The sequence below is a fragment of the Penicillium waksmanii genome (genome assembly GCF_028829765.1).
Source record: "Penicillium waksmanii strain IBT 27052 chromosome Unknown utg000001l:1.0-4852451.0:1.0-4856178.0, whole genome shotgun sequence".
Classification (NCBI taxonomy): domain Eukaryota; kingdom Fungi; phylum Ascomycota; class Eurotiomycetes; order Eurotiales; family Aspergillaceae; genus Penicillium; species Penicillium waksmanii.
Genome location: NW_026643248.1, coordinates 903964 through 916699, shown reverse-complemented (window position 1 = coordinate 916699; position 12736 = coordinate 903964). Strand labels below are relative to the sequence as shown.

The 12736-nt window shown below is 46.9% G+C and overlaps 4 protein-coding genes across 4 annotated transcripts; 3 read left to right on the top strand and 1 right to left on the bottom strand.

The window, feature by feature from the left end:
• Positions 1-825: 825 nt before the first annotated feature.
• N7481_000323 (DUF3807 domain-containing protein) lies at positions 826-1425 on the top strand (the record flags this gene model as incomplete). Its single annotated transcript, XM_057259542.1, has 2 exons — positions 826-849; positions 907-1425. The coding sequence occupies 2 exons, from the start codon at positions 826-828 to the stop codon at positions 1423-1425; spliced, it is 543 nt and encodes a 180-aa protein (XP_057127374.1).
• A 3670-nt stretch (positions 1426-5095) lies between these two features.
• N7481_000322 (uncharacterized protein) lies at positions 5096-9175 on the top strand (the record flags this gene model as incomplete). Its single annotated transcript, XM_057259541.1, has 9 exons — positions 5096-5190; positions 5318-5380; positions 5446-6531; positions 6582-7262; positions 7317-7725; positions 7802-8346; positions 8407-8704; positions 8791-8905; positions 8967-9175. The coding sequence occupies 9 exons, from the start codon at positions 5096-5098 to the stop codon at positions 9173-9175; spliced, it is 3501 nt and encodes a 1166-aa protein (XP_057127373.1).
• Positions 9176-10364: 1189 nt separating this feature from the next.
• On the top strand, positions 10365-10607 carry N7481_000321 (uncharacterized protein; the record flags this gene model as incomplete). Its single annotated transcript, XM_057259540.1, has 1 exon — positions 10365-10607. One exon carries the CDS (start codon positions 10365-10367, stop codon positions 10605-10607), a length of 243 nt encoding a protein of 80 aa, XP_057127372.1.
• Positions 10608-11304: 697 nt separating this feature from the next.
• N7481_000320 (uncharacterized protein) lies at positions 11305-12168 on the bottom strand (the record flags this gene model as incomplete). The annotated part of the gene is made up of 1 exon (XM_057259539.1): positions 11305-12168. The coding sequence occupies one exon, from the start codon at positions 12166-12168 to the stop codon at positions 11305-11307; it is 864 nt and encodes a 287-aa protein (XP_057127371.1).
• Positions 12169-12736: the final 568 nt, after the last annotated feature.

Genomic DNA, 12736 nt, shown 5'->3' with positions numbered 1-12736 from the left:
CGTTCGTAAATCGGATTCAATGGCGAAATACCCGCGGCTTGTCTATATAATCCAATATATGATAAAATATGACCTCCGTACTATTTTATATCTATCATGATTTGTCCCCCCTATCGCGTCACATGCGGGGAGGCGGAATCTCTGACTTTCAACCTTGTGCATAGAAATTTAACCTCAAGAGCTTCACTTTCTATATTCAAGTGAAAACGGCGGATATACTCTCTAGCAATTTCTAGCTCTGTCGTACGGTATACTACCGTGATAGCGATCGCGTAAAGAAATGTGAGTATTTCAGTAACACTTGCTGTGATCGAGAGTCCGCTGTCGTCACATGAAAGAACGGGCTGGCAGCTCGAGTTAAAAGCCATGGCAATAACTGAGCAAAAAGGTGAAAGCTACTAGTAGATGCGAGTAGATTGCTTCGATTTGTTTACAACAGAGGCCTCCTGCCCTGATTCAGTTATCAATCTTGGTCGGGCGATAGGGTGAGGGGAAAGAAGTTTTGCACGGCGCGTATTCAGAGGGGTGCATGCAAGTGTGATAAGCACAACCATACAGGCCTATGTACGCACTATTGAAGGTGATCTCATACTCTATACCCAATAGCATTTATATTAATTTCGTACTCGCAGTTCAGCTGGAAGAGATCTCAAAAATACACACCTAGCCCTAATTTGACCAAAAATGAAGCTGTAGTTAGTAACTAGTTAAGCAATGAACCTTGTCGCCTGAATTTTCGGGCGGCGAAACTGCAGTACCGTAATCTTTATTTTCGACTCACGCGTCCGCGTCGCCGCAACTCAACCTCCTCCACTCCTCATCAGCATGCAAGTCCCAACTGTCACTCTTGTGAGCACTATCACGATCTCTTGATCATTCTCCCGCTAACTTGTATGTCTCACCCAGGAAGACTTACAGGCTTTCCAAGCCTCACATTTCCCAGGCCATCCTCAAACAATACATCCTCCCGCCGCTGAACCTGCCGACGACGACACATATGAAGATGGAGAGGAAGACCTGGGATACTATCCCGATGGTGTGAAACGTACTCTCACGGATGAGCAAATCCGGATCTTTAGACATAGCGAAATTCACGCACTACTCCGTGAGAGGCAGCTCCAGCAGGATGAAGCTGATTACGAAGCGAGGCGGGAGAAGAGCGAGGACGAACCACATCAAACAGTCGGAGTCAAGGAGAATGCGATGAACGCTGTGGCGGAATCTCCATCTGTACAAGGCTCTGCGACTATTGCACAACCATCTTCGCGGCAGCAGCCCAAGGGGCTGTCCAGGCCCGTGCCGACGGCTGCGGAATCTGAGTACCTCGACTACGGGGAAACCGACGAAACTTCGACGGATAAAGGACTGACTCAAGAGCCTCAAATCATTCACCCGCGACGGAAGGTTATTTCTTATGATGATTGAGGTGGTACAGTTTGCAACGATTTCAACCTCCGAATCGGCTTGACGGCAGAACTGGTGATAGGTGCTGCCCAAGCTAAGGCCATCGGTTACTCCAAGGACAATCCATCACTGGTAAGAAGAATCCCCCCTTTCACCCTTCTCTACACTCTTCTCCCCGGCCAATATGATGAAATTATTTTTGTCATCCTTAGACGGAATGCCACACCTTCAAGCTTCTCCCGAAGTGTGAGGCTTTGACGACTATAATCTTCTCTCTGACAGGCTTTCTTCATTCACGAATGTCATCATATTCTCTTAGAAATCTCAAGCTAATATATTGATAGGCCATTGTCCCCCGAGGCTATCCCAGCGAGTCATTATCGACAAGCCATACCCCCAACGCTGATCATGCGAACGAGCCAAAGACGACCATGCATTTCCCGACTGTGATTAAACAACTACAGCGAGGGAGTCACTGTCCAATTACTTTCTATGTCAAGGACATTCGCCATGGCTACACCAAGACTGGCCTCAATGAGCACCACACCCTCATCCGAGCTCCAAGCACGAATGGCAACTTGCAGTCTTGATCTTTTATGATAGACTGGCATCCATTTATCGCCATACCAGTCGCGATTTATGTTGAAGTCTACGAATAATGCTGGGTAACCTGCTGACACTCATTGTTTCTTTCGTAAGTTGTAGACTAACAACAAAGAACTAAAATTATCTTCAAGATATACCCTCTTCTCCTCTGAACGGATACCATCGAAGTTTTGTGGGATGGCTGCTCATTTAAGCTGCATCTTATTGCACTTTCCTAGTAGTCACCAGGAAGTATCTATTGGTCTTCCGGTGTTTGGCCATTGTTGAGGTATGAGTGCCTCAGGCCGCGGGTTGCGTACCTGCCATGAGGATGGGATGTGTATAGCATGTATAGCATCGCTATCCCCGTCTCTCAACCACTACCTTTTCATTCTTCGTCTCATCCTTCCATCGGTTGTTATTTCAACTCAAGTCTGATCTATTCTTGACGACCTCAAATACCATTTGTATATTTATTTTACTCCAAACGTGCTGCCTAGCGTATAATTGGTGTATCATGGCCAGATTGACGATACACGAAGACTCCTACGAGTTGCAGGTCGTAGCTTCTTAGAGTACATACTACCCTAGTTAGTACCTGCCATTTTGCAAACCTTGGAAGCATCGACCTTTTTCAGTGAATCCCAATGTTTGAACATCATCACCTCGCAAGCAACCCAAGCGAGCTTTTGCTCTTTTCTACAAGTCGAGAGATTATCAATACCATCATTTTTGATCCTGAAACCTGTCCCGATATATCAAAATCAGGTACCTTGCCTTGTTCGATCTCGACTTCCCTCCAAAATGCCCGCCCCGCATAGTGACGCCAGTGTTGAACTCGACCACATCCAGAGAAGCAATGCACCGCGGTGCATCTGCCTTGATCGTACTATTAAGATATGCTCAGAAGCCACGGCCTGGAGTAATGAGGAGAAATGAGGGAAAGAATTAGAATTTGGCGAGAGATCCAAGCCAGTCCTGGAAACCACTGGCACATGGCAAGGCCAATCGATCCTGAGTCCATTCATTATTCCAATCGGTTGCTGCCACTGGCATGATGGACAACAAAACACGAGCTTCCGGGTTATATACATCGACCATCACAAATCATCTCAACGCCCTCCGTGAACATCTCCGGATAAGGTTCGAGGTGCTTCAGCGAAATCTTGATCTATGAGGACGAGAAGAGGATACCGGGAGTAGTTACTACGGGGGCTTCAGCAGATATAGGACTTGGCATGGAGATCCAATATACGCGATACGGCGAGCCATCCACCTATTGGGCACTCCCCAGGTCAACCCGCATTTCTCAAAGATTCACCAGCTTCCTCTCCAGCTTCATAAACCTTACTTTGCCGTCGACCCGCAGAACTATCGTTATTGGGAACCTGCAGATACCACGAAATCGAAAACAAGTCTCCCTAACCACCCGGCGATAACAGAAGCGATGAGTCTCTGGACTGCAGTGACTCGCAGGGTATTGATCCCTCGAGCCGATCCACAGCGGTTGATTCCGGGGACAATAATCTGGTGATAATCCCTGTCCGTCAAAGCGACAAAAGGACGGACCTGCAGTCATCACGAGCAGTAGCTTAGGTCAAGGATATTCATACTTTTCAGTGGACGACTAAGACTGGACCAAACCAACAATAAAAGCCGCTGGAAAGTCCGGGAAGCTTTGCCCGGGTGAAGATGCTTATTACAAGACAAAATACACACGCAGATAATTCTCAACATAGGTGCCCCTCCCTTGAATCTCCATCCAATCGATAAGCGTGCGTGCTAAGTCAAGATCATCCTTCTAGTAGTTCTGCATTGGAAGGTAGATCTTAACGTATGGGAGCTCGTCATAAGGAGCAATATCAAAATAGTATAAATAATGTGCGGTTCTTGGGAGGCCTAGAAAGTTTTTCTTGTTGCTAGTTGGAGTCACTGTTTCGCTCTCCTCAGTGAATACAATTGCTCACGGGATGTGGAATGAAAATTGAGGTAACCAGTTCGGAGTAAGCTTGCAAATAAGTCCGCCGTGGACTTGAACTCAGACAGATATATACTAGTATCTCTAGCACCCCTGCACGAGGATCTAAAGCTAAACAATACTAGTAGTATAAACTACCCAGTCTATTATCTGAGACATTCTATGAACGCAATGTTATTTCTTTGAAATCTAGCTCTGGAACCGCATGGCTATGGATCCTAAAATTTCTACCGGTTTCAAACCTTGCCCCTTCATGCAGCGAGAGGGGTCGCAGACGGAGAAGAAGCATCCCCCATACACCGACTACCGACTACCGACTCATCGACACACTATCATCTTTCGACAAAGAAAAAATCCCAGAACGAGCTGTTCATGCAAAGGGCGCAGGCGCACATGGAGTCTTTGAGGTATATTCTTACTCCCACCAACCATGCAATATCCAAAATTCTAACGAAAGACGGTAAATGTTGTAGATAACACACGACATCTCAGATATATGTGATATTGACATGCTCCTCGGAGTAGGGAAGAAAACCCCTGTACTGCCCGATTCTCTACAACGACCTTTGAGCGTGGTTCCGCAGAAGCAATCCGCGATCCCAAGGGAATGGCCGTGAAATTCGTCACAGACCAAGGCAATTGGGACTGGGCTTGCCTTAATGTTCCGATGTTTTTTATCTGTAATCCTATCAATCGTTCCCGATACGATGGCGGCTATTTCAAGGGCATTGTCTGGGTCAGCTAGGCTCTAAGGATCGGATTTTATTCATAAAGCGAACATAAAGCTAGAGGAAGTATAGTAAATTGAGAACTAATCCAGGCATACGTTCCCCTTTCCAGCTCTATCCAGTACTCCAGTACATACGACCATAGGGTGTGGAGAACAGGGCTTCCCGTCCGCTCAGTCGTACTTAAGCCACACGCCGGCAGGTTAGGTATGGTGGGTGACCACATGCGAATCCCTGCTGTTGTATGTTTTATTTTTTTTGTTTTTTTTTGGAGAATTTTCTGCTTTTTTCGTGGAAACTCAACAACATCGATTAGGTGCTGACTCAATATGGGAGTGTTTATGAAGACATAATTCCGGTATGTGGACGCATCAAAGTGTCTCCACCACGACCTCCAATCATGTCGACCATATTCAACGGCTGGCCGTTGTCTGCCGAGGGCAAAAGCGGTGAATTAAGTGGGCCCTCCGTCCCGAGGGGCGATAAGGAAAACCGGTTATCGGATCTGATCTGACAACGGCACCCCCCGCCTCACGGAGTCAAACCTGCCATTCTTGTCAATCTCAACACGCGATGTCTAGTACATCCTAAGCCACCAAACTACAATGACAATAGACTCTAGGTCGATCTGTCCCCGTGAAATCAGGTGTGACACGGAAGAGGATAGAATTCGCGATCTCTCAAGGTAGGCTTTCCTTTCTCCAACCTCGCCGATGGCGCATGCTGATTTTGAAATTTCCCACTGTCTAGATACTACTGTACATTCGAACAGGATTCCCAATCGGCGGACAGTCCCCGTATTTCTCCTGATCCTACATTGACTGCGCTCACGCAACTCGGAGTCCATCGTTTTGGATGTAACCGTTCTTTTGTTTCAATAATTGATGGCCAACAGCAACATCTCATCGCCGAAGCAACCGCCTCGGTCTCTTTACGAAATGAAGACACCCACCTTCCTCATGACGGAATATTCCTCGGCGTCCGGACCCTGGATTTGGAATGGGGTGTTTGCCCTCACGCCATTCGTCTTTTCACAGGACAGGATACATCGAAGATAATGGACACGGAAAACATCACCGCAAATCGGACCCGCAATATAATCCGTGATTTTACCTCAGAAGATTTCTATAAAGATCGTCCATACGTCCAAAACTGGCCATACTTCCGTTTCTACGCGGAAGTGCCCTTGTACAGCCCATCCGGTTATGTGCTAGGCTCATATTGTGTCGTGGACAATAAGACACGAAGAGAGTTCGGAGATGAGGAAGTTGCCGCTCTACAGGAGATTGCAGATGCCATATCCCAGCATCTTGAGAATGTTCGGGTTGTTCATTATAACCAACGGGGAGAAAGTTTGGTAAAAGGCTTAACCAGTTTCGTCAAAGGGAGCACGAAATCTGACCGCGTTAATATTTTCAATCGACTTCGAGAGACACGAGAAGAACTGAGCTTTCGAAATATGAACCCCTCAGATAGCGGCATTCACACAGATCAGGAAAATGCATTTCTTCCAACAAATAAATCCGGCGGTGATGAATCGGTCTTGGATCAAGGATCTTCAATGACGCAAGAAGATGGGGCTTTTTCCCTTTTCTCAGATGCAAAAGACTCGAGGATGACACAGCCTACTACTCAACCATCCTCGCTTGCTCCGGGATCTCCAGAATCAACAGAGCTGTTAGCACTTGACGAGGATTGTCCTGATACATCGATGGACGACGTATCCATCACTGAACATTTGGCTGCGATCTTCTCTCGCGCCACTAACCTCCTCAAATCAGCGATGGATCTGGACGGCGTAGTATTTCTTGATGCTCGTCAAAGTGACTCGCAATTGTTAGTTTTCTACCTTTTCCTCTACTTAAACATCCACTAATATGATGTAGTGACCTCTCCGATAATGCTGCGAACCAAAGCCTTCAATCGACCTCCAGGCATTCGGATTCTCTGAACGACCCCTGGCAATGTCTTGAAGGCAACCGATCTACCGAACATCCGCCCGATAGTTCGGAAAACCTCTGTCGGCCCTTGAACCATGATACAGGCATTCCACCCATTGATAAACTTTGCCCAGAACCTCAGCTCGCTCTACCGGAAGAACTTCTTCAAGATTTGATGAAAAGTTTCCCAAATGGCTACATATTCGACTTGAAAGATGGGACCGACACTCTGCAAGACAAAGTTTCTCGCCTGCTTGCACATAATCTACCAGATGCGAAATCAGTACTTTTTATGCCACTGTGGGACTGGAATAAATCACGTTGGTTAGCTGGAACGCTAGTCTGGACGAATGACCATCGCCGCCCATTGGGCATCGAAGAACTGCATTACTTCAAAGTTTTTGGTGATTCCATTATCTCCGAGGTTTCACGGGTGCACTGGGACGCAACTGAGAAGTCAAAATTTGATTTCGTATCATCTATCAGCCACGAATTACGCTCTCCGCTTCACGGTATACTTGGAACCACAGAATTGGTGCAATCTTTGCCGCTCCAGCCCTCTCAGCATGATATGATAAAGATGATAGAAATATCAGGCCTTACCTTGTTGGACACGATTGATCACCTGTGAGCTTTCCTTATTAATATCGCGATGGCTCTTTCTAATATTATTATTTTTAGGCTTGAGTATTGCAAGATAAACGACTTGGCGACTAAAGGTTCGGGTGATCCCAGAGCTATGAAAAATCGACACTCCGACTTTGACCTTGGCGTACTAGTCGAAGAAGTAGCGACCGTTCTTTGCGCTAGCCAGCAATCGCAATATGACACCAATATCCCTGTTGTTCTTTCTTCCTCTGGGTCTAGCGCAGACGCTCATTACCGATGTCCTAGTCAAAGTGATCAAACTTCGGTCATAATACGAATTGAACAACTCGATTCCTGGGTGGTGCGATCCGCTGCCGGTGCGTGGAAAAGAATACTGATGAATATCATTGGTAACGCAATGAAATGGACGAAAAGAGGCCTCATTGAGGTGACACTATCGAAAGTGAGGCAAGAAAGTCACATAGGCTCTTCTTTTGCCAATGTATGTGTCAGAGATACCGGCTGCGGAATCTCACGCGACTTTCTCAAGGACATGCTTTTTTTCTCCGTTTGCTCAGGAGGACCCACTATCGCCTGGTATTGGGCTTGGCCTCAGCATCGCACGCAGATTGGCCATGTCCCTTGGAGGCAATATCGAAGTCAAAAGCGAAATGGGTGCAGGCACACAAGTCGACATTCTTATACCCGTTAAGATTGCTCAATCCGTCGAAATAGCGGATCCTCGTTCATCAACCACAGAGACTCCCGTTCCAGCACCATTGATCAAGGCATCTATTCTTGGATTACAGCTTCATCCAGAGGTGGATGAAGTGCCAACGGGGATTTTAAGCGTTAATGCAAAACGTAACTTATCTATTCGCAACGCGCTCATGGACGTGTTCACGACTCAACTGGGCTGGCAACTGTCACCACGGAAGTTTTCCGACAGAATGCATGACAATGTCGCGATCATCGAGGAAGCAGACTTAAGCCACATTTTAATCGAAGGCTTACTACATACAACTGAGTCTAAGCACGATCAAGATTTCTTTATTGTCCTCGGCGATAAGACATCGCTGCTGACTGATAATCTGCCTGCAAATATCATCCGCGTGTCACCACCGTGAGTTATACGCATTTCTTTTCTTCAGTGATGGTACTGCAAGCTGACTCTTTATCAAAGGTTCGGACCTCGGAGTCTCTGTGACGCCGCTGAAAGATTTCTCAAAATTTTCAAGGCACCGATGCACTTGGACCGGACAGATCTGGCTCCCATTTCCGCCTTGTTAAAAAATCAACCGGAAATCTTAACTCCAACGGTAGACCAAATTTCTATGGAAATAGTTGACTGTTCCATAACCGGGAACAACTCTACCCAATCTCCTCCTCTCGATACCCTTAAGTCTTTTGCCCCTCCCATAGAGTGTTCACAAGAAAGCATACGTGTACTGGTTGTGGATGATAACGACATCAATCTCAAGGTAAGTATGCAGCATCAAAATTTTTGCGCAATAGCATCCACCCCATGCTGCTGTTTGAACTCCCCAAGCTTATTTTTGTTCCTTAGATTATGTCTACATTCATACGCAAAATTGGCTTCCACTACGACACAGCTTCGAATGGTCTCATAGCTCTTGAGAAGTATATGAACTCTAATCAACGATATGCCTTCGTTTTGATGGGTAAGCTTGGATCTATTTTGAAACTCCTCTGCCATTTAGGTTGGTCTATTGACAATGACAGATATATCTATGCCCGTGATGGACGGATTGGTTGCTACAAGGAAGATACGGGAATACGAAAAGAGCAACGGATTCAATTCAGCCTGCATCATGGCTGTGACGGCTGTTGCCTCTAATGAGACACGCGAGGCAGCATTCAAGGCAGGCGTCAATGACTTTTTGGTCAAACCGTTGTCCCTTGCGAGACTTCGTGAATTGATGCACGGTTGACCTATTTACCTGTTTCATAATTCCCAATCAGTTCGACCAAATAAGCATGCCATCCCACAGTGCTATGGAGACTCATATCGGTCTCCACACGAGCACCTGGGCAGTCCTATGTTGGACGCTCTATAACTTGAAGGAAGCAAGGGCAGTAAACGCAAGCTTTGTTTAATATTATATTAGTAATTTTACCAACTGGGCTTTGATAATTTCAAGGCTACAAGTTCAACATAATCATTTCTTCGTCCCGAGAATCAGTACATGAAAACTATCATAGTATCATGCCCAGCAATGTGGATCAGTTGTTGATTGCTGTGAAAAGTTGAAAAGTACGGAGCCACCGAGCTAAACGCCAATATCTGAATGTCAGACGGACAAAACCAAAGATAATGGTGTATGGCGTCCGTTCTTAACCCACACACGTTCGGCAAGGCGGGGAGCCAGAGTAGGCGTAAGGATCGACTCTGTCTTATTAACTTTAGACTAGCGCCTTGATGCATTTCTGTGTACTAAAAAAAGTGACACCGGGATGCGCATACACTAGACCAAATATGGTAATCTAGAAGTTCTACCAATGAAGGGCCTTGGGATAACTAGGAGCTGACCAGGGGTAGGAGGCTCAGATGGTGGCTAGGTCTACAAGAGGCCATGCAATCCAAAAATCGCCCCAATCGCCCCATGGACCCCTGGCTGAGCAAAGGTTGTGAGAATGCGTCATAGCTCGCCTTTGGACCATTCTTGGGCCTATTTATTTCCCTTCCCACGATACGGAATGTTCCTGTCTTCATAGAACTCATTTATTAACTATCAAATTGCCTGTATTCCAATCGATCCATAATGGCACAAAACCTCGACTCTACTCTACCGAATGGGGCCGCATTTAACACTCAACACGTTCCAGAATTTTATAACCCTCAACAAGCACTAGGTGCTAGAACACCCCAAGGCCTCTACCCATCAAAGGTAAGAACTCCGGTCAAGAGAGTTTGGGACCCTTGCCTTTTTGTCCTGAGATCCTGGACGTGCGACTGAAATTCAAAACCAGCAACAGCCAGGTTATGGACCAAATCCGGCCGGGAATAGCCAGCAAGAATATCCTGTTCTATCCAACGAGCAACGAGTACCACAAAACCAATTTGCTGCTGGGCCAGGATATGGCACACCTCCAAGCAATCCAGGGAATTTTCTATATCCTATGCAACAGCCGTACGCACCGGTAGGTGAGAATGCCTCATATTACGGGACTGCGCCTCTAGACCAGTATAGAAACCCTATCGGCCCTGCTGGTCCGCAAAACGAGAAAGGTCTTGGTTCGACTGTCGTCGGCGGTGCTGCTGGTGGCTATGCCGGCCATAAAGTAGGAGGAGGATTCCTAGGAAGTACAGCTGGGGCAGTTCTGGGTGCAATTGGCATGAATGCGGCAACACATCAAGTGTAAGTCAAGGGTCCATCCAGTTTGCTTCTGTTTTATCCTGAGGTCACCGACAGCTAATATGTTTCTTTATCCGTGATAGGAAAGACCAGAGCAAAAGGGATAAAAAGCACAAACATCACAAAAAGCGTCACGGATGTCACAAGCATCGTAGGCGCTATTCCAGCTCATCTTTGAGCTCGTCCAATTAAGTCGAAGTGATTGGCTTCATGGGAGTGTCTGCTAGTTTCTGTTTGGGCTTGACTGGAAGATCTGTCGGACACAACTGGGACGCGCCTGGGGGGACTCGGAGTTGGTTTTCTTTCATATACTATGTAAACACCATTTCCGTTCGGGAAATATAATGTGGGAATTCCAAGGTTTCAATATCAAGTCTTTCCGCCCAGGTGCGTGTGAAATAATAGGATTTCTTGGGATGAGAAAAGGTGAAGACGAGAGCCCTCTGGACGCAGAGAAAGGATGTGCTAGAGATATCCAGGGCTTACAGTAAGCGCATTAATTTAAATTACCAAATATAGAGAAGAAAGTGGCGTTCACTGAGCACTCGCCATTTATTACTACTACTAGTACTCGGTAAGTGCTAAATATGCGCAAAACGGGGCTGGCTCTCAATGTTTACTCATAATTTTTGGCGGTGAATACTGGTAGTAAAGCCGGTACTTCGAATAGGGTATCACAGATTAGTACAGTCACTGTCTCCCATTTATGATCGTTCAAATCCCATGTCATCGTCGTCATATACGAACAGCCTCAAAATAGCCTTGGCAACCTCCACGCCATCATGCTCCAGATGCGCTGTCTCGCCTGCGCGATTCGCATGTTCGAAGTCTTTGATCCCACCACCATCGACCCGGATCTGGATCTGTCTTTTTACCATATCCTCGTCAAAAGCCAAGTGTGCCTGCGTGGTGAACAGCCGATTTGCGATATATAGGCCTTGAATAGGTGTATGCTCAGTGCGTCCCCAGCAAGCGATTTCCGTCTCCGGGGACATCATAGTGGGTCCCGCAGATGCAGCAGTAGGTGACAGGACCACTTGGTCCTGGTGCATCTGGTGCAAATGTATATGCTTTTCGCGTGTGCGGAACAGCCGTTGCCCAACAGGCGTGAGGTTGATTCGGCAGTGACCTAGTTCCCAGTCTTGCGAAGGCGCGGGCCCGATGGAGCCGCCAAGGAGGCGAGCCAGAAGCTGATGACCGAAGCAGACTCCCAGGAAGTGGAAATCAGGGCGCTGGATCCAGAGACTTTTGAGAAGCTCTAGGAGATCGAGGATCCATTGATTGTTCCCGTGCGCGTCGTAAACGCTGCCCGTGATCAGCAGCCCGTCAAAACGATCAAATTCCTTTACAGTTGGAATCCGACCGCCGGATTCGGACACGACAAAGACTTGGTCCGTCTCCACGCCCAGAGGTGGATGATGAGCACCGCCAGCTCTGGAGAAGTGTTCGTGGACGATTCGGCCAAAAGATCCTCGCGCCGAATATGTGTCTGGATGAGGTTCGTCGGTCTCGAGGACCATGAGACGTACAACAGGCGCCGATGGAGTGGGCTTGTAGGTCTGGTCCATGCTTTATGCTTGCTTTCTGGTATGCTTTGCGAAGTGAATGGGAATGTGGCGACTTGGGTTGCGAAGTGAGAGGTGGGTTTGAAGAAAAATGAGATTTACGGAGCAAGGCAGCCAGCAACGTAATGATCGCTTCTTGCCAATGCCTATGCCAAGTGACTTGGCACTTCCATTTGGTAAGAACATCTGGGTATAATGTCATGAATCTCGACGATCGGAACCGACCCACTACCAAGGTCCTGTTGAGGACGTCTTGGCCTCTGCCTTTTTACTATGATGTCATGGCATCCTTGGGCGACATCAACGGTCTCGTCGTAATTCGCAAGGGCCATTCGGATTCATGATATCTATTTTGTTGAGAGGTGTCATATGAATAAGCTCTTTTTCTTCTTTAATTTCTGCCTTACAAGTTCGCCTTAAGAATTACAGTTTGATATACACTGCTGAAGAATTTTTCATTGGTAGATCGGCGTAGCAGGCGTACCTTGAAAGGAACCTTAACAAACTTGAAATTTCACATCCTCGACAAGATTTAAAAATGATTCCCTTCCAAAACATCCATTTGATACTA